General features: G+C 39.4%; 1 protein-coding gene across 7 annotated transcripts; it reads left to right on the top strand.

The window, feature by feature from the left end:
- Positions 1–5,148: 5,148 nt before the first annotated feature.
- Positions 5,149–26,239, top strand: CCDC66 (coiled-coil domain containing 66). Of its 7 annotated transcripts, none has more exons than XM_030283088.4 (19): positions 5,149–5,297; positions 6,123–6,187; positions 7,418–7,440; positions 8,239–8,656; positions 9,478–9,613; positions 9,765–9,868; positions 10,813–10,931; positions 11,672–11,848; positions 12,441–12,572; positions 14,047–14,297; positions 14,673–14,757; positions 15,561–15,722; positions 17,157–17,298; positions 18,290–18,373; positions 18,861–19,339; positions 20,295–20,332; positions 20,596–20,852; positions 21,218–21,342; positions 25,835–26,239. In XM_030283088.4, exons 1-19 carry the CDS (start codon positions 5,287–5,289, stop codon positions 25,913–25,915), a joined length of 2,889 nt encoding a protein of 962 aa, XP_030138948.4. In that variant the 5' UTR covers positions 5,149–5,286; the 3' UTR covers positions 25,916–26,239. The 7 variants fall into 7 exon arrangements, with proteins under 7 accessions (XP_030138948.4, XP_030138947.4, XP_030138946.4 ...); XM_030283087.4 differs by having other exon boundaries at positions 18,251–18,373; XM_030283086.4 differs by having other exon boundaries at positions 17,157–17,304; positions 18,251–18,373.
- Positions 26,240–26,601: the final 362 nt, after the last annotated feature.

Below are 26,601 nucleotides of genomic sequence, written 5' to 3'. Positions count from 1 at the left end.
TAATGCATTTCAGTCAAGACTGCAGAAGAGACTAATTTGTAAGTATTTTGCAGGAGATGCTTTCCTGACAAAAATGAAATGTTAAGTGGTAATCCTTGCTTTTAGTGTTTAATTATAAACTACATCAAAAAATATTTTTAGGGGTATAAAAAATGATACATTGTTCCAAAGGAACACTTAATAAGCTGATCATTTGTAATTTAATTTCTTTAAAAATACAAAGTTGACACTACATATTAGCATTATATAAATGGCATTCTAATCTCTCATTACCAGAAAATATTGTTATTTTGGTGCAAAATTTATTATTTCCCAACACTTGTTGAGAAATATATTTGTAAGGAATATGACAACTTCATGTTTTGAGTCACTCCATGTTACAGTAAAGGACCATGAGGTTTTGTTTCTCTGCTAGTAAGACGCAGAAATAAAACTTGGTAAAAATCTGCAGCCCCTCAGGTTCTTAACTTAGACTGCAATACATTCTTTTCTTGATAGCTTTTTGCCTTACCATACCTTACCCTGCCTACTTCTACACTTGGTACCACTTCTATCATAACGCTGCATAGAAATCCTTTTTAGTCACATAAACATTGAAATAATTTTTGTAATGGATTTGAGATTTCTTTTTTCAGTTAAAATTTCCATGTGAAGGAACAGTACAGGAATTGACTGTGAGGAGAACTATGGCTATGTGCAATTTGAAAGTGCTGTGCACAAACAGATCTGCAGCAACTACACCTGTCCTTTTGAAGCAGGCTTGCTTTAAAAAGTGAGTAACCTTTTGGGGAGAGATCCACTTATGTCATCTCTGAGTAATTCCTACAAACAAATGTGAGTGCAAAGGTTACCATTCTTAGATGTGTATGAGATACCCACATACACAAATTACTTCACAAATACTTGTGGCAATTGCTATAGAGCCCAAGCAGCCAATTGAAGGGTTTATCTCAAGAGGAAATTAAGATTTCTTCTTCTGATATGGTGCAGCTCCTCTGGAGCAACAGCCATTTTTACCAGCCATCCATCTGACTGCAGCCCAATCAAACCCATGGCCTTGCATATTATGGAAGGAAAAGACTGCTGCACCTTTCAATTTACATAAATTTGGGTTGTTTACTCCTGAGTTTCTCCTCCCAGTTTAATGTTGCTCAGTAACATATATGCAGTTAGAACATACTTTCTTTGCATTCCTTATGTGCTTCTTGGTGGTCTAAACTGTGCATATTTGAGAATATAAAAATTATTAATGCTCCACAGAACAGGTTATGCAAACACAATGGCCATGTACACAATCTCAAGCACAGCTATCTGTATCTGTATATCCATCTGTCGGAAGCAAATGTGCAAAACCCCACACTGAGAACAAAAGTATGGTATTGGTGGCCTGCACTATCTTGGCCACAAAGGTAGGTTTCAGAAACTGAATTCCTCTGCTACAGAGAAAGATATTTTAGAAATATTCTAGTATTTATAAACTTCTCAGTATGTAGTAACCTATGATATCAGATATAAAGACTAATTTATGGACATCACATAAGCCCCTTTTAGGAATTATAGTTTAGAATCAAAACATGCAGTCCTGTAACAACTGGAGTATCAAAAAGCAAATTATTTTCTTTAAAGAAATATTTATTTGTAATTTTAACAGTCAGTTTATTTGTTACACAGATCACATGTTCACTCCATTAATCACCAAGTGCCTGCTGGCTAAAGATTAACACCATCTCATGCTAGCATTTGATTGCATTCAGTTGATAGTTACTTTTCATCATGTTGCTTTTGCAGGAAGCAATCAAGGAAACAAGTCTAAAAACTTCCATTTGCATTATCTAAAATGTATTGGAAGTAAGGCCAAAACTGTTTAGGTTTCCAATTTAACTCCAGAAGCCCTGAAAGCTATGTATGAATTTGAAACTTGAAGGACACTCCTGATTTCCTTTAGTGCAATGGCTGAGCAGAGAAACTACATACAAGTATTAAGAGGAAGGATGATTTCTGCCCATCAATATAGGGTGTAAGGATACACTTTCTTTGAAAGTCACATTATTCTGAAAAGGTTTGGGAATCCCGTGCTCCAAAAGTAAGTTAAAAACCAGAAATTAGTGGATTCAAACCACACTAACAGAATATTCAACTATTTAAAAAACACTTGCCCATGCAGCAACAATACCAAATACAAATCTGGCTACATCCCGTATGCAAGCCCCAAAGAAATGTATTATTGGGGGACCCTCTCAGCTGCATTTGCATTGTAAATACATTTGTAAACTGAATTCCAAGCCAAAGTCCATTGTTCCAGCTTCCACAAGGCATCACTGACACTGTTGAATTTAATCATTGTGCCAATCCATTTATCCACCTAGAAAACAGATACAACCATTCTGAGTGGGGTTCTCATGAGTAAGTGATTGAAAAAACAATGTGACTTGTTCTCTTAAGTCAATTACAACCAGATATTAATGGTATTTATGTGTCTGGAGATCAAGACAGACACCTGATGGGGCTTTCATAACACCTACCTCCCACTGAAATCCCATCCTCTTACCTTGCTTATATGAGCTATTCAAAAGTTTAATTAATGAGTGATTGAAGTGCTTGTATAGTGTTTCACGATCCTTAGGAGAGATGCATGTAGCCTGAAAGCATTTTTATTTAGTCCTCTAGAATGATAAATCAAAAACTTAGGAATGCTGGTTGTGAAACTGCAGCACTGTTAAGGGACCTTGGATATTTTTAGACTTCTGCCTCTTAATGCAGGAATGATACATGACATTCCCAAGGCAGTTTGAAAGCAAAAAAAGAACTTATCTGGCCTTCATAATATAAAGCCAAGTGTGCAGTATGGAATCAGTGAATTTTTTACCATGTAGGAAGTCCTTTTACACAATTTAAAGTCTGCTTATTTGCCGAAATAATTTTACTTTGCATAGTATTTTATCAAGTGCATGAAAAACTTGCCAGTTTTGAAAGATCCAGTTCCACAGATGCAGGACAAGTTTTGTAGATAGTCTTGATTTGTCTACAAAGAACAACTGGTTTTTACCTAAGTTCTGAAACCACCTGTCAACTACTGTCAGCTTTTTGAAAGAACATATCACTTGCCTAGAAAAACACTAATCATTTACAAAATATTAAAATAAAAAGAAATCTAAATGGACTGTGAAAGTTGTTTTATGGTCCTTACAAAATTATTTTCTCTATGAGAAAGTTTTGAAAAGATGCTTGAAACTATATTGCCACCTGCTGTTTCTGACTAAAAGCAGGAGCCAGGTCTGGTTGGCTGTATTATTTAAAATTCTGGAAGTATAATGGAAATCTATTAATTTAGGGAATTCATTGTGAAGGAGGGGATGAATCTCACTGCTTTTATCACATATCTTGTATGTCCTGTGCTTCATAGGACTTCATAAGCAGTGCACTATTAAGAAAAAGCTCCAGGATTTCTTTTCTTTTCTTCCTTTGTTCTAGTCCCTAAATGAAAGTTTCAAAGACTTCTTAGCTGATATATACATAAATGCCAAACCATAACTGCAAGGAAATATTTGGAGGGGGAAAAAAAGTAATACTTTTGTCTGCTGAGTGCTAATTTATAGAAATACAAGCAAAGCAGTTCAGAGATTTTGTGCACACAATAAAGTGCACCTCACTGTCTAATTCTCTATTATTGCTTAGTTTGCTGTGCAACCTCTCAAGGGCAGCACTTCTCTTACCGAACACACCAGAGGATTTCTCCCTTTATCTATACTACCTTTGGCAAGACAAAATTAATCACATCTAGAAGCAGCACTATTGCAGACAGATCTTGAGGTCTTAACCTCTTTTGAAATAATGGAATTCAGTAAGCATTTGCCCTTAAGCATAAACCTAAATGCCATTTTGAATGGTAAAATAACGGGCTCTGAAGCGTTTTATTGAATCTGCCTATATTTTCTAACACAACCAAATCTTCCTTTGCAAAACGCAAACCCCCCAGGAACGCGCAGCAGCACCCACAGCGCGGGCTGGCAAACCAGCGGCGATCGCCAAGGGCCGGCTGGCTCCGCTCGGCAGGAGCGGGATGCAGACACCGCCCCGGGACACGGCAGGGACGGGACGGGACGGGTCCTAGCGGGACACGGCAGGGACGGGACGGGACGGATTCTAGCGGGACACGGCTCCGCTGGCTCGCTGGGGAGCTCCCCGGCCTCCGCTCCGGCCCAGCCCGGCCCCGGCCAGTGTCCCCAGGGCAGTGTCCCCTCTGGGCAGTGTCCCCGGGCAGTGTCCCTAAGGCAGTGTCCCCGGGCGGTGTCCCGGCTCTCCCGTCACTGCCGCTCTCAGCCCTCCGGACGGGACCGCGCGGCCGCCGCTCCCCCGCAGTGCCGGGACACCCGAGACCGCCGGGCCGTGCTTCACCTTCAGCCTCTCGCCCCTCTCCTACCTTGTCCACTTTGCCCAAACCACACCAGAAAATAAGTCAATAAATGAAATGAAATGAAATGAAATGAAATGAAATGAAATGAAATGAAATGAAATGAAATGAAATAATGAAATGAAATGAAATGATGAAATGAAAGTGCCAGCGAGCAGCCGCCGCCCTCCCGCGCAGCGCGGCCGCTCCGGAGGCAGCGGCGGCTCAGACCCTCCGCACCCCGATCTTCTGTGTCCCCCCGCCCGCCCCTCGTTCTCCTGCTTTCCTTCTTCATTCACTCCAGACCGGGGATAATCGCCCGGCAACTGCTTCGCACTCTCGGCCGGACTGCGAGACTCCATCCCCCGGGACGAGGGTGCGCGGGACTCCATCCCCCGGGACAGGCAGCCGAAGGACCCATCCCGGCTCTCCGGACCCGGGGGTATGCGGGATTCCATCGGACCCATCCCGGCGCTCCGGGCCCGGGGGTGTGCGGGATTCCATCGGACCCATCCCGGCTCTCCGGGCCCGGGGCTGTACGGGATTCCATCGGACCCATCCCGGCGCTCCGGGCCCGGGGCTGTGCGGGATTCCATCGGACCCATCCCGGCGCTCCGGGCCCGGGGCTGTGCGGGATTCCATCGGACCCATCCCGGCGCTCCGGGCCCGGGGCTGTGCGGGATTCCATCGGACCCATTCCGGCTCTCCGGGTCCGGGGCTGTGCTGGACTCCATTTCCCAGCGTTCCCGGCCGCGCCGCCCCGCAGTGATGCGGATGCCCATTGGTGGAGCCCCCCCACTAACAGCCAATCGGCGCGCGGCTCCTTCAGCGGGGCGCGCCCTGAGGGCGGGCGATGCTCGGGGCTCCGCGGGGCTGCGCGGCCGCCGGGCAGCGTCATGAACCTGGGGTAAGGAGCCGGCGGGGCCGGGCTGGGGTTGTTCGGGGAGGTCCCGCAGTGCCGAGCGGGAGCGATCCGCGGGACAGAGCCGGGCCCAGCGCCGCTGCCGTGGGAGGGCTCGGGACAGGCTGTGGGCAGCGGCGCGGGGCGTGCGGGGACAGCGCGCACCCTCCGCGGCCGGGCCGGGCTCCGCTTACCTAAATGCCCTTTGTAAGGTGCCCCTTAAAAAGCTGCGTGCGAGCTCGAACTGCGCTGGGCTTTTTCACTGTTAACGTTTTATAATGAAATACTAAGATCGAGTGGTGTTTGGAGCGCTTATCGGGGAGAGAAAGGCAGCTGGCTATTGACACTGCCGCGTTTTCTCTCCTGAGCGCTTCCAGCAGCGCCGGTTCCACAGGCGAAGGGAAATTGCTGCGCATGGAAGCACAACCAAAGGCTCTTCCCAGGACACAGCCCCGCTTTATGACCAGCGCCGGCGTTCCCGGAGGCTTGGTTAGCGATTTGTGTAGCACCCAATTGGTATTCCTGCATTACTCAATTCTTGAGACGTGTTGCTCTGTATAACGATATTGAGTGGCGCCTTTAGTGTTATAGATCGACTTTGCAACATGCAAAGTTGTAGTAGTTCTTTCAGTATTAAAAAAACTGGACCTTTTTCAAGGCATGTTGATTTCTTTGTTTTAAGTAACTTCTCAAAACATAGCTTGGAATGTGAAGGACCATCTGGAACAACAGTAATTGTTCTTGTTATGAATGTTAAAATCTCACCATTATCAGATTACTTAATATTTCAGATTCCTCTCTCTCTCTCTCTCTCTCTCTCTCGTTTTGCAGCGATGGACTGAAGCTCGAAACTGAAGTGCTGGATGGAAAGCCTAGGCTAATTTTAGCTTCTTCTGGTACTTTTTTATTTAATCTTTAAAGCTTCTTGAAGTTAAACCTAATATCCAAGAGACATAAAGCCCAGCTTTCCTGCAATATTTCTGAGATTAGGAAGAATGTTTGTGCATTGTTATTTATAAGTCCTCTCTCTCACCAGCTCGATTCTGAAGAGTAGGTTGATAAAGAACTCTGAATAGTCTGTGCACCAGGGAACAGCTGGCAAATAGTCTCCACTGCTTAGCTTGTGTTAAAATAAAAAGTTAAGTGCTATTGTGTATCAACTGGTGCAACTTGATAATTTCTGTAACTTTATAACACATTACTTGCCAGGATAAAAGAGGCTTAATAACAGCTTGATTTACACAGCATGACATCATTACAATCATGTTTTTAAAGTAGCTTCAGTATTTGCAGTATTTTCAATATTTTTAATTTTCAATAAGCAGTTTATTTAGGCCAAATCTCACGACTACCATCTGAGATATACTGGGAAAACCTATGTTGCTAATTAAGTGTTAATAAATTCTATTTCTGCAGTTTGTTAGATATATGTCTCTGCAATAAATTCCAATTTTGTGATTTGTCAGACATACATTTCTGTACAAGTCTACTTCTCCTAACTGTTCTACATAGTCAGGATACAGAAATTTTCCATTAAATGCTGTTTCAATTATATTTCATTTTCTGCATTTACCAGATAGCTGCCTAATGAGACACTATGTGGTGTTTTGAGCCAGGAGGGAATTCCAGTGCTCTTTACAGTCATCTTTAGCATCTTGGGCTGGCTAGGGGAAGTCTGTGTCCCAGAGTGCTCCAAGATAAAGCCTTGTCTTGCACTGTGAACTGGCCTTGAACAAGCACTCTTTTCCATAAACAGCATTTCCTTGAATTGAATGCTGTCAAAAATTGCATCAAATTATATTTGTTCTGAATTTTGTTTCTGCACTGAAAAACACTGCTCACGTTCTTAGGGGCTGAAGTAGGATTATTCTGCAGTAGCTTAAGGGTACTTTCTCCTTCTTACACAGAAAAAAAAAAAATTTTTTTTCAGCATACTTTTGAAGTGTGTATACTGAAATAAGTAAAAAAAGAAAAATAATCAGGGCAGATGGTATGGGAAAAGTACTTTCCCCCTGATTTACAAAAGTGAGATGACTGTAATGTTTTACTAATTTCTTAAGATTGTTTTTCAGGGGCAAGTTGTTATTAAATACTTCTTTCATATGTTTGTGTCTGTTTCCCAAAAGATAAATCAAAGCCTGCCATGAAGGTAAGTGTAAAATTTTTAGAACACAAAAATTCACTATTTGTTAACAGAAAATTTGAGAACTTGAACTGTATAAATTTGTAAACAATTATATTTATGAAAGAGAAATGTGTGCTTATGAGTCTCTTTTAACTTGAGATTTTATGACTATTTTTACTTTTTCAAAATGCATTAGTTTCCTTGGCCAAGAAGTTAGAGCAGCAGAGGGTATCATCTGAAGGAGAACTTTCAGAGACCTTAAAGGAATCCTGGTAAAATAGTGATCTGAAGTGTACTTAATTTCAAGTTTGGTCATACAGGCTGTCTCTGAGTAAACTGCAAGGGGATGGGTTTGAGAAGGAGAAAAAGCAGAAAAAGGTCCCAATACACGGGAAATAATTACAAGTTTGCACCAAGGACCTTGGAAAGAATAAAACTTAGTTCAGAGTGGAAGAATCAAGACTAAAATACTGCTGGCTGCATGGTGAAGGCATGTACCTATGTGGAGCCAGGAAACACCTATTCCCTATTAAGAAACACCAAAGTAAAGCAGAATTAATGCTTGTTAATTATTTTAAACGTTATGCTACATAAAGTTATTATTCATACTGGCATTTTGAAATACTCAAATTCAGGTGCTGTGTCCTCTTCCAAAGTTTTCCTGGTACTTGTGAAGATGTTCAGTAGCTTTTACAGAGTTTCTACTGATGGAACAGAAAAGAAAAATTACAGTTCTTGTCCTTGTTGCCTCAATCTTGTTTTCATTTGTTACAAATACAATGTTTTTCCTTATTTAATGGTGAAATCTTTTTGCTTTAACAGATGGGCAATAAAGCCAGAGCACCTAAACAGGCATTGAGAATAAAGCACACTGGGCTCATCTTGAGGCCAACACAAAATGCTTGTATCAAGCAGGAAAATTTAACAAAACCAAGGAGTGAATCAAGCTTATCAATGACAAAAGGTGAAAAACTGCAAGTAAATAAACACTCCTCACATGAAGCCACAACTAAAGGTTACTCTTTGATTTTCCAAAGAGATAAGACAAACAGATATCCTGATTCAGAGGATCCTAGTATTGTGAAAAAAACTAAACACAAACCTCAACCCCCACATGTATCAGCTGAAGACTTTAAAAGTTTGGTGTGTTTAACACAAACACAGCTTCAACAGATTTTGATGATTGTTAAAGAAGGAAGAAGCATCTCTGAGACTCATAATGAAAAGCAAGAGGAAATGGGTAAGATACCAGCCATTGGATGCATTTGTTCCATGGAAATAGAGCAAAATGTGAAAGCTTTACTTGGAGTCAATAATTTCAGGTTACTTGCACATTGTAGAGATGTTACACTTAAGTTGAATGGTCTCAGAAAAAATACCCTTTGCCATTATGAATGTGACATTGTTACTGTGAGAGTCAAGCATTTCAGAATTATCACAGTAAAAAAGATTGTTAGATTTCCAGTATTTTGAAGAGCAAACCAGTAAGAAAAGTTATCACTGTTTCATGCAAAATAAGAACCATTTTACACTAGAACTGCACTTTACTACTGTCCAAGGAGAAGGGTAGTTCTGGTTTGTGAAGAGTTCAGGCCCTTCTCTGTGTCTCAAGAGCAGTTCTGCCATTTTCCTGTGGCCAAAGTTGGATTTGTGTCTTTCTACCTAACTGGACTATTAGTGCTGAATAGTATTTTTCTTTTCCCATCCCCAGTTCTTCTTCTCATAATTGTAAGAACTGTTGCTTATTTTCCTTTATTACATCCTTCCTCCTGTTGGTGGATCTGTGGAGGGGGTCAGCTTTTGCACCAAGAATGAGACATCCTGCAATTAATTAGAGTCCCAAATTGAGCCCTTAGCCAAGAATAAGTGATTACTAAATCTAGCATTTTAAAAATACCCTGTGAAGGTCTAATTTACATGCCTTAACTATTATAAGCTGAAAACACTTTTGTTAAATTGTGGGGAATCTGCAAGTTTCTGCTGCTCTCAAAGTATTTACTCAAAGCTGAAGCAAGTTTAGTGGTTATATATACATTTATATATATTTATGTTCTACCACAGCTCCTAACGAGGCATCAGAGGAAAATGTTATAGCATCACTCCAAAAAGATTGTGAAGTGTCCCCAGTTCCAGATGAAGCAAACTCTGATTCAGGCAGGAAACAAGAAGTACATCCACAGCCAGGACAGAATGTTATGTAGGTACATTTGTGTTACTATATACAAAAATTGTATCTCCAATAAAGGTTCATATCATGTTCTTAACAACATTTTTATATAAATACTAATTAAAAATTTAACAGATCAGCTTTCTAGATAAAAATCTTTCCCTTCTTTCCTTTTCTCTAGAAAGGATTCATGGAAACCTGCTGACTTGTTTAGTACCTTGGGTGAAAGAGAAGGGGAGAAAGCCTTATTGGAATTTAAAAAGACCCAATGGAAGAAAGAATTAGGTATTTATGATGTGTAAAATACATTTTTGATATATTTTATTACACTCAGGATGCCAAGAAATTTGGTATTCCTTATGCCCTTTTAAATTTACTTAGTACAGTTGCTACAAATTGAAAAGTAAATAATAAGTCTCCAAGACAGAGTAAGATTCTTGAATTTCAAAAGTTTATGCAAAGATTATCAATTCTTGCAAGAAACACTTCTTTGCCAATTAAATATTATCTCAAATACATTGTTGTGCTTTGTATTTTAGGTGCTACTTGCCAGAAGTTTTGTCACATTCTGGCAGTAATTGACAGCCATTATTGTTAAAAAAATTCATTTGTTTTTTCATGGAACAGCGTCACCCCAATCTACAAGCATGACTGAGCAAATGAAATTGAAATTTCAACTTGAAAGAGTTTGCAGTCCAGCCCCATCACCAATCAAGGGGTGTCTCTGGAGGAAACAAAAGCTGTTCAATACAGTAGTAAATGATCTCTGACAAATTAAGCTTTTTATGATTCACATGAAGGAGTGCTGTGTTTTGTTTTGAAATTGGATTTAGACCATTTGGTTTTAAGGTTTAATTCTGCATTGTCAGTAGCTTCCATTATAGCTCCATTGCTTTTAATGATATTAAAGTAGTTCAAGACTAGTGTAACAAAATGCAGAGAGTTCATATACTTGGTTATTTGTTGGTTTTCCCTGGGAAGTTGTTACTCCAGTGTTTTTTAGACTCCCCAGAGAGACTCCCCACTTAGCTCTGCATCCCTGGTCAGATGCCCACTTTGTTCTTAAGAGCAAGGTCATGAGGGATTGGTCAGACTGATTGGTGACAATTCTTGTGTCCATTTCACAGTCCAAGTGACAGGGAAGATATGTATTGCTGTCTTTTTTTTTTTTTTACTGCTAAATGTTTGCAATAGGAATTCTAGTAAGAGTTTGGTTTTGTTTGTTTAAGATGAACAGGTGGCACTGAAAAAGAAGCTGAAAGAAACTTTGGAGGGAGAGGTGGGTTATTTCTGGGCAAAACTTGGCAGTAATAAAACCCCTAAGGTGGAAACGCCTGACCCAGGCCAGGTAAGACTGTCCATAAACAAAAGAGCACAGTTTTTACAGCACTGTTGCAGAACAGTTTCATTTACAATTCATAGAAGATTTTCTTTTCTGTACAAATCCTCTAGAATCCAATATTGGTGGTGCTTTAAGGCTTCTCAGGGCATGAATTGCTGCAGCTCCCTGGTCCACACTTACTTGTTGCCCCAGGTCATAACTTGTCAGCTTAAGATCTTTATAGCAGGAACAGCCCTTTCCTGTCCCTCCATTTGGATTCCTGACTAAAAAGTATAAATCTTTTCTTGTTCTGTTTGGGGAAATAGTTTCAAATGTAATTCCTGGCTATATAATTATATACATTGTTCATAAGGTCTCACATACATTTGATTGCTTGCATGATGAGCATAGCCAGTATGACATCTAGCTTTTTAAAAAGCTGTCATTTTGAAACCACTGTGTTAGATAAATGTATTATACTCACAAGAGACTTCTCCAATAAAATTTATTGATGTTAAACAGAAGTTAGAGTTGTACCTACTATCATTTCTTACAGCAGAAGCACATTCAGCATTCCTAGCAAAGTTTTGACTCTATCCTATTAAGAACTTGTTTCAATCTACATAATTGATAAATAGTGGATAAAAGATGCTTAGTTACAAATTTGGGCTGAGGTTTTAATGAACAGCAGCTTCTAGAAGTATGATTTTGTTAACAAATAAAACAGGTGAGCTGAATAAGTCTTAAAATGGTCCCTTGGTTTGCAGCTAGTGCTTCCAGCTGACTCAGTTCATGGCACTGAGGAGAACTCTGCCTGTACAGCTGCTTTAGCCACAGAGGCTGGTGGAGTTGCACTGAATGTTCCAAGAGCTCCAGCTGGGCAGTCTTCTGATTTCAGTCCTTCTGACTTTCCAGCTGGCAGTTGCACAGCATTGGGTTTCAGGGTAAGCTTTTTAATTGCCTACAAGGTTTAAGTATGTGCTGAAGAAATAGAGAAGTGGGAACCTATATAAAATAAAAGATACTGTTGGCAGAAAGTTCAAGAAGTAGGTCTTAAATTATGGCTGGTAGGCAGTGATTGAAGAGAGTTTTTTGTCAGATGGCATTGGAAGTTCTCAGTGCCACTGGAGCTTGTTAAACAGTACAGAGATCCCTTAAGAAGCAGAAACAGAAGAATGAAGATGGTAACTCCTTAATTTGAGACAGATTACTGCTAATTAGATTGTGGTGCTGAATTTGCCTGGAACACAGACCGAGCAATGAAGCATAGGAAGAAAAAGGGATTTCTGTTCATGATACAAATAAGTAGAATTTTCTGGAGTGAGAGGCTGATGGTTCAAGTTAAGAGTAATATTCAAAATTCATCTGTCTGTTAGCAGTCAGATACTTGCTACAGTTACAAATTTACATCCTTTTATTGTGCTAGAGAAAGGCCCAGTTTTGCTCACCACCTAAAGGCAGAGCTTTTTGCCAAGTCACTATGTGGCTGGACAAGATACTTAATTTTTTGTAGAACTAGCAGCTGTCTTGTTTCAGGAAGCTGTGCCACAGGAGCGACCTTTTAGTGCTCTGAAACATGAGCAACAAAAGAAGTGGCTTGAAGAGTTGGACAAGCAGAAGGAAGAAGCTAAACTACGGAAATTAGAAGAAAAACTTAATTTATCAAAGGTATCTGTGATTTAGAGAAGTCTTTATTTTTGTTTTAAGAAATAAAAAATGAAATTAGTGAAGTGGCAACAAAGATGGAATTTTGTGCAGCATGCCTAGGTTTTCACCATAAGGATGCACTTACTGAACACAGAGCCAGTGGCTCTTCAGTATTTCAGTGTCTTGTGTGTTAGAGGGCTTGCTGCAGGGATGGAAACAGTGGCAGCATCACCGAAAATCAGGGAGAAAATAAAACCCTCTAGCACTATATTTGAAGTGATAGAGAATCAGGCATTACTTTATTTTCTGGCCAGGATGTACCAAGGAAAATGTTCCAAACATAGGTTTTTGCAGGATTTCCCCCCAAACTTTATACAGTCAGAATCGATAGAGATGCATTGTTTTATTGGTCTAGAGTTGAGCCACCCCCAATATTCACTTTCCCATTGGATCCTAATCTCCTTGCCTCAGGTGTTAATTAGATTTTCATTCTTACCAGCTGTCTCCAATTCTGCCAAAGGCAGCATCTGAGGGTGGATGTTGTTTAGATGGCCACTGATGTTTTGTTGCTGTTCTGTTGATAACCTTTTATCTTTCTGGGTATCTTTGGGCTACTCCCAGTCTGTTGCTATGTTCAGCCCATCTGCTTAACAGTGATGCTACATCGCCTGAAAGTGTCAAGAAAACTCCTTTCCCTAGGGCCAAGTTAAGTCAAGCCTAACTAGAGAGACAAAAGAAAAATTAACAAGTTATCTTGTTTCCAACAGTTTCTTTCTCTTTTCCAGTATGTGTAGAAGCACTTGGGTTTGCAAGGTGGTGTAGAGACCATGGTTAGACACTTTAGAAAAAGATTTGTGTAGACTACAGAAGATGAGAAAAGAGAAACCAAGTGTCACAGCAATGTTTCTGTTTCTAGAAATATTTTTTTAATACACATAGACACTCATGAAGATATAAAAAGCTTAAAAGCAAGCACTTTTCCAGAAAGTATGGAAGAAAATAGCCTTCCCTTTTTTTACCCCCTCAAAGCCAGTCTTGCTGCCAGGGATGGTTACAGACCTGCACACAACACAAGTCTTGTCTTTTCCTGAGCAGCTGAAGGAATCAGGCTTCCTTTGTAAACTGTTTTTTAACTCTGAAGGGAACACAGCTGGGATATGTTGCTTCATTAGCTGTTTTGTTGTTAATTGGGTAGGTGTGCTGTGGAAGGAGGACTGCAGGCACCAGAGAGTGACCCTTTCCTTTTTTTCATGAAACTGCAGTAGCAATACGTTTGTGCTGACCAGGTATGGCTCAGCATTATAATCTGTGATCTGACTTGCATTTTAACTGAGACACTTGTCTTCTCACTTAAGGAATTAACTGCTTTCTGCATTGTAGCTTTTCAAATGTTCCTGGTGTACAAAATGCGTATCATCTGTTTTATTAACCACACTTTATAGACACAGCGTAACTGAATACTTTTTTTTGTTGTTGTTGCTTGATACTTATATAGGCAGAAGAGCGTGACAGATGGGAAATGCATTTTGATTCTTTTAAGAACCACTTTAATACTAATGCACAACACCCCTTAAACGGAATGCACAGAAAACCTGAAAGTCTTTCCCTGCCACCTGATGCCAAGGACCCCAGTGCTTCCATTCACTCTTTGTCCCCTGCAGCTTTAGGCAACCTCATGCCCTTACAGATGGGAACTGCAGAAAAAGCTGCTAAAAATGGTGCTTTGGAACAAAGTCAGAGAGTCAGGTGAGTGAGCTTTGTAAGGATAATTTTTCCAGCTAGTACATTTCTGGTACCTCCTCAGAAATTTAAAAATAAATAAAGCCTTTATCTTCATGTGGCTTTTGTTGTTTTTTTTTTTTTTTTTTCCAAATACCTGTTGTTTCACTGTTGAGAGACACAAGTGCTGCCTATGTTTATTAATGAAATTTACTGCAAATAACCTTACTTTGTTCCTTAATGAAAAGGATTTTCTAATCTATGAATTAATTTATATATTAATTTATAATTAACACAACAGAATAACCTCAATGTGAAAATTAAATCTAACTGATTCTAATTAAGAAAGGCTTAAGGATTATTTTCTAATGATTAAAAGCATTGGCATGTCCCTTTGTTCAGTTTCCTCCGTTCCATGACGGCTCTGCTGGACCCTGCACAGATTGAGGAGAGGGACAGGAGGCGGCAGAAGCAGCTGGAACATCAGGTAGACTTGGGTTTTAAAGTCTCACACTTCTTTAACAAAAAGAAAAGATGAAAGGTAATGTCTCATGAATAAAGCATGAGATTTAATACCAGAACCCAGAGAGGCCCTTGACTTTTACATTTTAGATGACATGTGCATTGTTTGGCAGTATTTCCTTCAGTCAGACTCTACAATTCTCTTTCAATATTTGCACGAGATTATTGCACTTCTGTAACTGAGTTCCTGCCTCATAAAAAGGTACAGTTCAGTCCTTGGAGCTCTAGCAGGTTTGTATGCATTTTCCTTCAGTCTCCACTGTTATAAGGAGGAGAAATCTGATATTTACAGTTTCCCACTCCATGAGCCTTTAATTTTTTATCTACTTCACTAACATTTACTTAACCTTTGTGGCACCCTAACAACGTGTATTTGTGTGCTGGTGTCTCTAGCATGGTGTGAAAAAGTCTCAATCTAAATGTAGAGACTGTTCTAGTCACACTGCTGGATCAAACTCCTGGATTACCAGGAGCTTTTTTCACCAATAAGGTGCAAATCAGACTTTCATCTCTTTACAAGAAAAATAAAAAGTATTTTCTAAAACATAAAAAGCTCTTTTTTTCTATCTGAATATTTCAGACTGCTCAATTCAGCTGGTGATTTTCCAGAAACAAACCCAGGAGTATTTGAAGTAAATTGTCTTCAGGGTTTTTTTTTACATTTTTCCAAATCCAATCCTACACATATACAAAAACACATTAATAAAAACCTTACAATATGTTAATGTTGTATCTTTTACTTTGCCCTTTTTGTTCTGATCCTGCCAGAAAGCAATAATGGCTCAGGTAGAAGAAAAACGGAAGCAGAAACAACTGGAGGAAGAGCAGAGAAAATGGGAAGAACAACAGGAAGAACTGCGCCTGGCACGAGAAAAAGCACAACTGCAGAAACAGTTTGAAGAAGAAATGCTGAAACAAAAACAAAAGGAGGTGAGGTTTGCAATATCGTAGAGCAGATTGTCAGTGATAACACTGAATTTTGAGGAAAATAGTTCTTGTTCCTCACTTGCAAAATTTTGCTCATTTTGAAAATGAAAACTATAAAAAATGTAAGCTTCCTTAGTTAATAAACATACAACACCATACAAGAATAAGGTCAGATTCTCTTTTTGAACAAGGCCCTTTTCAGGAAGAGAATGTAAGAACTGGCAGAAATAGAAATGTAGTTTTAAATAGTGCAGAAACATCTGGTTTAAAATGCAAATTTAAAATTTAAAAAATACCTCAAAGTTTGTGGTCCAATTATTGTTATTGGTAACTTGATGCTTTTAAGGTGCTTCAGTACCATGAAGTTCATCAGAGTGAATGTGCTTTCAGTCTGAATTAAAGACTTCTTAGGATGTAGTCTGGAAATGGCATTTTAAAAGTCACTCAAGTTTGCCATCTTTCCCCTGCATAGCTGTTGCTGAGCTTTACACAGTGCTTTCATATGAAAGTTAAACCAAAGGTACGTGTTGACCTTTGCTGAATACAGATTATGCATTTCTATCTCTCCTTTAACCTCTGTGGAAGGTTAAACACTTGGTCTGATGTTTCATTCTTTCTTTTGGCACTGTTTGCTTCCTCTTTGGAACAGTAGCAGATTCCATGGTGTCATAAGACAAGGTGATTCCAGAAACAGTCTTCTCCAAAGCCTGCAGAAATGTGGACTCTGATTTCTCTGCGTTTTCTGGATGGAAGTGTGTGGCATCTGCCTGTAGATGCTTTAAACAGCTTGGTTCAACATGGGCAAATTCATCCTCTGTAATTGCTCAGCTCCTTTGAAACATGTGACTGCATGTGAAACATGTTCTTTCCAACTGCAAATGCAGGAGGGAGTGGGATCAGCTGGTAATAACAGTTGGGAAATGAGGTTTTCCTTGGCAAAGTCTCCTGCACCTTGAACCTACTGAGTCAGGGAACTGTAACCCCCTGACATTTGCTGGGGAGCTTTTACTGTCTCCTTCCTGTGCAAGTAGGAGTAAGGCTTTATTACTTAAGGGTTTATTACTTTGATTTGGTCTCCTTTCATCTCATTAAACCACATACTACAGGAAGTTGCAGATGGTTGACATCAGATGGCATCTAGAAAAAAAGGAATTTATTAGAAGGGAAATAAATAGCCAGATAACTTGGATGCTCATTTTTTAATGCTAAGACTGAAGATCTTTCATTAGTCCAGCAGAGGTTCTGAATTTATAATCATAGAAATTATGGGTTACATACTGTACTTACTCAACTATTTGTAGTTTTGAAAAAAAATACTTTCCCGAAATAAAAATACATATAAACTTTGAGGATTATATGGTCATTAAATGATCCAATTGATTTTATTCTCAAAATAAATAATCACATATTAACCCCTTTTTTTTTTTTTTTTTTAAGGAACTTGCAACTCGTAAAGCCAGAGAGCTTTATCAGGCAATGGAGAAAGCTCAGGAATTAGCCCAGGGATCAAAACAAGACCAGCACATTCCAGACTTGGCTCAGAAGGCACATGACATTTCAGAACTTCAGAACAGTCATGGTAGTGGCAAGTATAAATCTCACACTCAGTTTGCCCGTTTCTTTGGTGGTTGAAAGCAAGTTGATTCTGGGATTGAGGTGGGTTTTTTGGTTTTTGTTTCCTAGTCTGCATTTAGGTCACAAACCAACTTTCATTACAATTTATTTACCTTTCAAACAAATATAAGTGTTGACTCCCATGGAGAATATTGTATTTTAGTAAGTTTCAAATACTGTATTACATAAAGGAAGAAATGCAGAGATACCGGCAGGAATTAACAGGAATATTCAGACCTGTGTGCTGTCAGATTTCCAGTGGAAAAGGGGGATTACTGGGATTTGGACCAGAGTTCTCAGTATTGCTTTGAGCTCTAAACCACAACAGTCTGATAACTCTATAGCATGGTTTAAATTGAACATAGGCTACTGTTAGAAACACATAATCACAGAATGATTATATGCAGGTGCTTTCATTGAAGTGCTCTGGGAGTCAGGGGTACAGACCCAAATCTGACTCCGACATGGATTTGAGATGAATATGTTTTTTTATCCTATTGTTCTATAACTACATATTAGTTATTAAACTTATCTTGTTCTACTGTATACATTGATCTCATCCAAGCATGGATTCTTGTAATCTCCATCAAACCCCCCAGACATCGTTTCTCATGATTCCTGTTACAATTAAACAGTAATCATATCCAATTACCAAACAATCATCACATTTAACAATCATATAATTTATCATATAACAATTATATCATTCATCATAATTATAAAATGATTATACAGGTGTGGTTTCGCATGATCCAGTAAAGACAAAGCCCAACATTTTCCCAGGGCCTACCCTAGAATTTTCCCAGGGCCTACCAGGCCAAACCTTTCTTCCCAGCTCCCCTGAATGGCCCATGATTTTAGAAACGCTTTATCCCTGTACTATCATTACTAAATGGAACAACTCTACCACTTTTCAGGTGATACAGAGTCTGACAACTGTAATTCTGGCATTTCAGCACAAGGTACTGATTTCCCTGCTGGTGTGGAGAGCCCCCCTGAGCAGCAGGGCTCCCCTCGGAAGGACACGGCAGTGCAGACAGGTACTGAGCCCACCCCGAGTTACTCTGGGACCCTGTTTGTGAAACTGAGCCAAATCACTGACACTCTCAGGGCATGAAGCTAGAAAGAAATACTTGCACAGACACAGTAATGTTAGTGTGTCGCAGTATACCACTTCATTCCTGTATTTATTCTAAATAAATTATATTTCTGGATAGTTGTTACTTACCAGTTACAAATCCCATAGTCTGGAATACTGTGTCAATTTAGGGTCACAAGCCACATAGGTCTAAATTTTTAAGGTAACTTTATTTGGTTCTCTAGTCTTCTGTGTTTTATCCCTCCCTCACCGAGTTTGCTTCTACAGGTCCTATGTGTCTTCCACGGAAGAAAGAATAAAAAAGCATTATAAAACTGTAGCAGCCATTTTTAAAATAAAATAAGTAATGTTAGATTGATATATATACAAAAGTCAACCAAGAAATTTGAATAGCTCAGACTTGGAGTTAAAATACAATTTTTTTTTAGATTGCTTTAATACTTCAGTATACACGGAGTCAGCTGAGGAAAGAACTGCATGTTGTGAATCACCTGATATTTCCATAGAATATAAAGAAATGTCTAACAGCAAAAAATACCAGAAGGAAATGCAGTATATGGATAAAAATAAACTTTCAGGAAAAGAGACTGGTGGTATTTACAGTGATCTATATGAACAATATGCAAGAAAAGAAAGGCACATTAAACCTTCGGAAAAATACAGCAAAAGACCTGACTGGAACATAAACAAGCCTGGGAAAAGATACATTCCAGCCTCAGAAAGGTACCCTAAAGCACTGCAGAGACAGAGGGAGGAGAACAAGGTGCGCCGCCAAATGGAGCTGCTGCAGTTGGTGGAAAGGAACAGCCCTGGGCAGCTCAGTGCAAGGAGAGGGGGGCACTCAGCCAGGTCTCTCTCACCTCGGGAAGAAACAGCTGCGAAGAGTAAGGGCCACAGAGGCAGAAAGGTGGGTCACTGTCTGGCCTTTGAGAACAATGATGTGTTTTTAAAACTCTTGTTCCTCACAGTTTTACATGGGTGGGAATTCAGTTATGTAACTGGAACATTGAAATTGTCCTATTGCTCATCCTTATGTCAGCACTGTTCATCAGGAGCAGAACATATTCAGATTCTGTGACTGAGTTTTTACTTTTATTTCAGTCTTCCAAAGTGTTGATTCCTTTTTGTTTGCTCACTGATTCATGATGTAAACAGAGAGCTTAAATGCAAGCAGTGTGCAGGACACAGTGACATCACTGACTTGCTGGTTTTTGTCCAGTCATTGTGCTGTGCTGACAGGTGAGGTACAGCAGCACCTACTCAAATAAAACTTACTCAAGAAAACAATGTTTATTTCTGCAAAGAATATGGATTACTGAGGATGTACTCCCATTGCCAAAGAAATGTATCCTTCTTAGAGGAGTCATTCTCCATTTGCAGTAAGCATTATATCTGTAGAGCTTGTGGCTGGAAAAAAGTCTTTTAAAGAAAATACTATCAAATATATTTCTGGTTTCTCTCTTGCCCTCTCTCTCACTTACTCACTCTCTGTATGCATACATTTTCTCACACCTTCAAATAAAAAAACTCTGGACTTTTCCTTTAATATCTTGGATTGAACCTTTCAGGTTTATAAATTCCTATGTTCCAAGGATAGGAGAATAGACATAATATTTTTGATAGTGCTTAGAGCTGCCAAAGACAGAAACTTGGGAGTAAATCCTCCTGTAATTTGTTGCTTTATTTCATGGGCACTACAAGTCTCTTAAATGCAAATATTTGATAAATACCTTTCTCCTGAAGCCAGGTCAAACAAGTCCTGTTGGAATTTCAGAACAAACTTTTTCTGAAAAAGCAAAGCTTTTAATGTAAAAAACACGGAGATTTTTTGTTTTGCTTTTGACTTTTTTGTTTTCTCCTAGGAAGAAAAACTTCATAAGAATCACTTGAATGAAGAAAGGTATGTCAATACTCTGGATTAATGAAATGTAGGAGTACATTACTACTGAAATACATGTGCTTTTCTTTCCTGAATTAAAAAAAAAAAAAATTAGATCTATTTAATTGTCTACTATTAAAAATACACAAGACCATACAGATTTTAGGTATAAAAGCAGAATAAATAAAAAAAATCTTGTCCTCCAAAGATTCTTTGTTATTTGAGAAAATCACATTACTGAAGTATTGTTTGAGCTTTTTTATAACTTCAATTGTTCCATACAGATCTGAATCACCACCTGTTCCAGCAGTTAGGAACAGATTACTCCAAGTACAACACAGACAGATGCAGGCTTCTCCTTTCCTGGTGCATCAGCAGCTCGGTGGAAGAGAGGAGGCGCAGGCAGCCTGGCAGCAGAGCCCCGCGGCCGCGCCCCGGAGCCCTCCCCCGGCGCGCTTCGTGCCCTACGTGCGCACACGGGAGGTTTTCTGCTTGCCCCCGGGGGCTCCGCTGAGCTCGGCCTCGGCGCAACACAGCCACGGTACGGGGAAACCTTACACGGAGCGCACCTGCAGTGACCTCTCTGTGCCGCAGCAGTGCACAGAAAGGCTGTACAGCCAAATTAGACTCGCTATTAAAGACAAATCAAACCACAAAGTTTTGAAAAATCAGAAAAGCAACAAATATGTTATCAATTTAAAAATACTGTTCATGGAGTATGACTTTCTTGCTTTACTGTATAGAGATTGGGGTTTAGCAATCTAAGCGTTGTTTGATTTAAAAATAGAGATTATAATCTCAGTAGCAACCAACCCCTGATTTTCATAAACTTTAAAAATCTGCTTCTTCAAAATTAAAAGATTAATAAAGAATTTTATTAACTGATTTGATATATGTTTACTTTAGATTCTTACCAAATGCCACGACAGATTTTTAGCTCAGATCACATTAGAGATGCTCTTCTAAATCCTGATGTTACAATCAGAGAGAGACAACAAGAAATTCTCAAAGGATTGTCAAAATTACGACAGGTAAGCAAAAATTTATTGGATAACTGTGCATGTATCTATATATGTGTGTATATATATATAGACACTGAAGTAAAAAATCATAAAAAAATTATCACATCATTATCTTTAATTCTGTTTCCATAATTTGATTTATATTTTGGGTCCTGTCTTCTACTTTTGTTCCATTTTATTAATTTTGTTTTTCACTTTTTGCTTCCATCTTTGGACAGTCCTTAGAGAATATGGACACCTTAGTCCTTAAATCAACTATGAAACATTGAAGTGCCTGAGCAAACTTGAAACCAAGACAAAATACTTTCTTTGGTGTCCAGGTTTCTTATGGTTAGGGTTGTTTATAGGGAATACATCCATTTCAAAAGAAGAGAATTTTAACACAACACTAGAACCTTGTTAAATGAGCCTTCCCCTCTGTTGTTCCCAGATCAGGACAGATCAGTGGGGTTGGTGGGGTGGTCTTGTGACGGGCCTGGAAAAATACTGTAATTTGCAAAGTGGAAGTATGAACACTTAAAAAAAATCCTTCAGAGTCAGCTGCTACTTGTTAGCATGCAAAAAGAAAATTCAGGATTTGTCAATCAGCCAGGTTTTCTGAAAAGAAAACAAAAATTAGCTTAATGCTACAGCCACACAAACTCTTGAGATAAAAGACTGTGTGTGTTTGTGTACATTGTTCTCTCTGTAGTCAGGCACTGGTAATGGTATCTGATTATCAAAGCCTGAGTGAATTGGATACTGCACATGTTGGCAGCAAGGTGTAGCTGCCACAGGTCTGGACATGCACATGAGCACTTCTCTTCTATGCTTCTAAATGGCCTCACAGGACTACAAGACAAAAAACCACTTATTTCAGGCTTGCCTTTTGATTGTGAAGAACCTGAAAATAGACATGTACCAGTATCTTCCCTTCCTTTTGAATGGGTCCAAACTAAATGTACTTTATTGCTAGCAACGGGGCTTTTCTCTGCCTTCAGAGGAAAATGTAATAAATAAAGGGAAGAAAATCTGACAGTGAAGCACAACAAAATTGACAGTAATTGAAGCTATTGATTACATGTTGTGCTTCAGAAAGACAGAAGCACTGCCATGTACACCATGAGAAACAAAGCCCACTCTTAAATGTTTAAGTTTCAATAAATGATAATAAGGGATAATTATAAAGCAAAAGTTATAGGCCTGGGTGCATGGCAAAGCCAGTGACACACCCACTGCCTCAGCTTAGTCTTTTATACTGTTACAGTTGCATTACTTCCTCAAATGCCTGCAAATTTATTTTGAGCTAATTGACTACAATCTTGCTTCAAATTTTTGCAGCATTTGCACAATTCAATAGTTGCAGATGTCAGCAGTCTAGGGTGGTCTTCGGATGCCACTTTTAGGCTTGGTAGTTTTTCTTTTAGGGTCTTCTGCTCTCCATTTATACTGTCTTAGATGTAAATTTTGCAATTGCCAGCATATTTTAAAATACATCTTTCGCAAGCCCACTTATATCTTGTGAAAGCCTTGCTTTCCCTTTTACACTGCCTGCCAACCATTACAAATGGTTATACTTGAAAAGCAGTTTAAAACTTTCAATAGTTGTTTGCAAACAATTAGAGTTTAAAAATTAAAGCAAATAAATTATCGTGAAAGCCAACTACTGCATAGCCATTTATAACATCCCCACAATGCTTCAGCTGTAGGTAAACTTGTACAAAAAAAGGCTTATGACTCTCCCCAGTCACTAAGAAAAGTTGTGACCCAACACTGAAAGGCTGCCAGTTTCTAACAGCTTCTACATTGGTTTCACATATCTACAGCTGTAAAGTATTTTGGCTTCTGATCCAAAGGAATCTACTCCACAGCAGGTACTGCAAAATAAAGACACCTTTACTGGTGCCAGGAACATGCAGGGGTCAGCACACCCATCTGCAAGTCCCAGTTTTGTTCATTTCACACCAGCTTTTATACAAATCTGACACCAATCCCTGCCACTTACTTATCTTGGAGTCCCAGATCTGGGGGTTGGGGCCTTACCTAACTTGTGGTTTTCTTATCTTCAGCTTACAAATTCAACACATCATTTCAATCTAACTAACACAAATAACTACATCTTCCTTTATGACACAGAGATGTTCATGGTAGACTTATGGGCCACCTATACCTGTTTCACTGATAACACTCTAGTTCCATATCTGTTCTAGCAGAACCTCTGACTGCTGGTGCTTTGGGAGTTTTCCACTCTTTATCACTTTCAGCTGGCCAGGGCTAGGTCCTTGTTTGGGAAGCAGCTGCAGTTATCACTCCTAGCATAGGGCTGGGTCCCTCCTTGTTACAGTTTGCAGTAGACCCTAGGTCCTACTGATTCACCTTGTTGAGACAAGTCCATGTTCTGTATTTCACTTCACTTACCTGTGGCATTTTAGAGTGAAGCCAGATTCAAGGTACAACTTGACCCATGTGCTTGCTGAGGCTGTAAAAACCACAGTTATGTAAACAGGTCAAAGTTGGCAAGCTCAGAGAAGCCACATAAACTTACAGTCAATTTTGCAGTGGCTAAAATGTAACAGGTTAGTCTTTCAGTAGATCTTGGTTCTGCAAGAGATTTAACTTAAAACATGTGGAGTTCCTTTTCAAATACCCTGCTAGCTGCAGAAGGTATTTAGGACATGAACTGTTTAATTTCAGTATACCTTGTATACCAAAGTATTGTTCTCCTCCTGATGTGCACAGATGAGACCTGTTTTGCTTCAGTTATTTCACTGCAAGGTATGAATAGTGTAGGATTTTGTCTGAAGTACAAAAAGCTGAGTTTTCTGTTTCAGAAGATAATCTGGTGTTGCTCTTCTACATTTATATATACATACATAGAGTGGATTGATAGCTTCAGACTACAAACATACATATCTATATTTACAGCATATTTAGCCATTGCTTTTTTGGGAGGAATTCACATAATAGTCACTATTTCAACCAGTCTTTAGTCTTTGAACTCCACACTTAGCCAGTGATAACTACAGCTGGGCTGGTGCAGTAGGAGCCCAGGGAAAAGAGGAGGGAGGGAGGGTGAGTCTGCATTTGCTACAGGACAGCAAATCTCTTCCAATGTCTCAGGTCACAGCAGGTATAGGAGCTAGCAACAGACTCTTTCCTCACTGAAATCAAAAGGCAGCGGATAAGCCGAGCAAAGTGAATTATTTGTGAGAAAGGAGGGACAAAGTTTAAGAGGATTCAGCCCCAGGTCAGTACTACCAGAGCACCACATTGTTCCTGAGGCAGGTGCAGGTGACAATGGCTGTGTGGGGACACACCCCCACAGCTCCCTGGGGGAGGTGTTGCTGAGCACCTTTCCAGTACCTGTGCAACCCTCGTGATAAACACTCAGCTGCCAACTTGCAGGGTTACTTGTTCCTCAGCTCTTGGTTTATTTAGGGCAGTTTATTTTATAACTTGGTTTTGTGACATGGTTCTAAATGCAAACAATGCTCTGCAAAAATATTAATTATTGACACAGAGACTGAAAACACTGACCTATTAATAGAAATAAGCAGATCCTCTTGATTAATTAGAAAGCAATTAATCAAGTGATTGAAAGTAGGCAGCTGCTGCATGAGAAGGAGCCAAAGTGGAGTCTTACAGGCTGCTTTGCTGACTTCCCTTTGGTGCCACCAGGAATCTGTGCCTAAATTGCTGTAGGAGCTGCTGCCTCGCATTAGGTCTGTACTGAGCTGTGCTAGCAGCCTGTAACTCTTTGAGAAAGACCTTGTAACTCTGAGAAAAATAACTACCTTTTCTTTTTTAAAAACAAACTTCTGTGGTAGCAAATTGTTTCTGACAAGTCTAAACTAGGTGGAGAGCAAGGGGCCAGATGTATCAATATATATGATCCTGTTAATTACAGTAAAAACACTTAATTTATGCACATACTTGTCATAGTTTTATCATGTATGACTTGATATAGACAAGGATACATTTCCAGGAGTTATTTTTGTGACAGGTTATCCCTATCATCAGTACTTGCAAGAACCATTGACACAGCAGGAACCTTGAACCTGTGACTTGAACCTTGAACTTGTGACAGTTAATCTGTGTCTCCTGGAATGTCAGACAGTTCCAGTGGCCTTGCTGCCCTTGCTCTGAAGGGTATTCGTGTTAAGGCTAAAAGCCAATGTCCATCAGGATTTCGGGTTCCACTTCATACAAGAATTCACTACAATATTGCAAATGCAGAGACAGTGCACAAAGGGATGACAAAGTTCCATTTCATACAGTGGAAAAGTCCTTTTTTCCTCTGCATGGTCATCCCTGGAAACTGGCCTGGCTTCCACTCCAGTCACACTTTGAAGGCTGCTGTAGAAGTTCCCTCTTCCCCAAGTCTATGAGGCTTTACTGTTTTTTCCCAAGTTGTGTACTTAAAAACCACTGGGCCTCCACAAGGAAATTTTTTTTTAATTATGAAACAATGACGCTTCATTGGTTCAGGAAGACAGAACATTCACATTTGTCTTTATTTCAGGGCCTCCTGCAGAAACAGAAGGAGTTGGAGAACACTCTGGTTCCCATTGTAGCTCAAGAGACCTTCATGCCACCGTTTTGAGAGGTGCATATGAATGTTCTGAATCCTTAATATGGAAATGCACAGCACTTTGCTACTGTAATTAATTATAAACCACCTCTAGCTTTTTTATGCAAATTAAATTATGATGATTTTTATAGACTTTTAATAGGATCATGTTACATTTTATATTGAAGATACTTTAAATTCATAATTATTTGTCTGTTTAGAATGGTTTTCATGTTACTTGAAGACAAGTGTCAATTTAGTATAAACCACCAAAACCATGGAAGTAAACTGTTACATGGGTTTTTGTAGAACTCAGTGTGTGAATTTTGATAAATAAAAAGATGTATTCTGAATGAATTTAATTATCTTTGTTGTTATTTTTAACTATACAAAACTGCCTGTATTTCAATATTCAGCCACCTTTTAGCCTTATACAGTGAGTATCAACTTAAGTACTCCCAGATTCCAAGACCGCAGTTCATCGTACAATTCTTTGATAAAAGGGAGTTCTTTTTTTCAGAAAAATTACTTGCCATGCTTTGGGGGAGGGTAAGAAGTTTTGCAGTAGTCTGGTTCTTACAGGTACACGTTCTTAACTTGAATAAATCAATCCACCGTTTATAGAGGGGAAAGAATCAACTTTAGACAAAAGCCCATGGGTTTTGCTTGTTTTTTAAAAACTGCCCTTTTAAACCAATAATTTTCTCCCAACTAATTTT

Source organism: Taeniopygia guttata, chromosome 12, assembly GCF_048771995.1.
Source record: "Taeniopygia guttata chromosome 12, bTaeGut7.mat, whole genome shotgun sequence".
NCBI classification, from domain to species: Eukaryota; Metazoa; Chordata; class Aves; order Passeriformes; family Estrildidae; genus Taeniopygia; species Taeniopygia guttata.
This window is presented reverse-complemented; position numbering and strand designations above follow the sequence as displayed.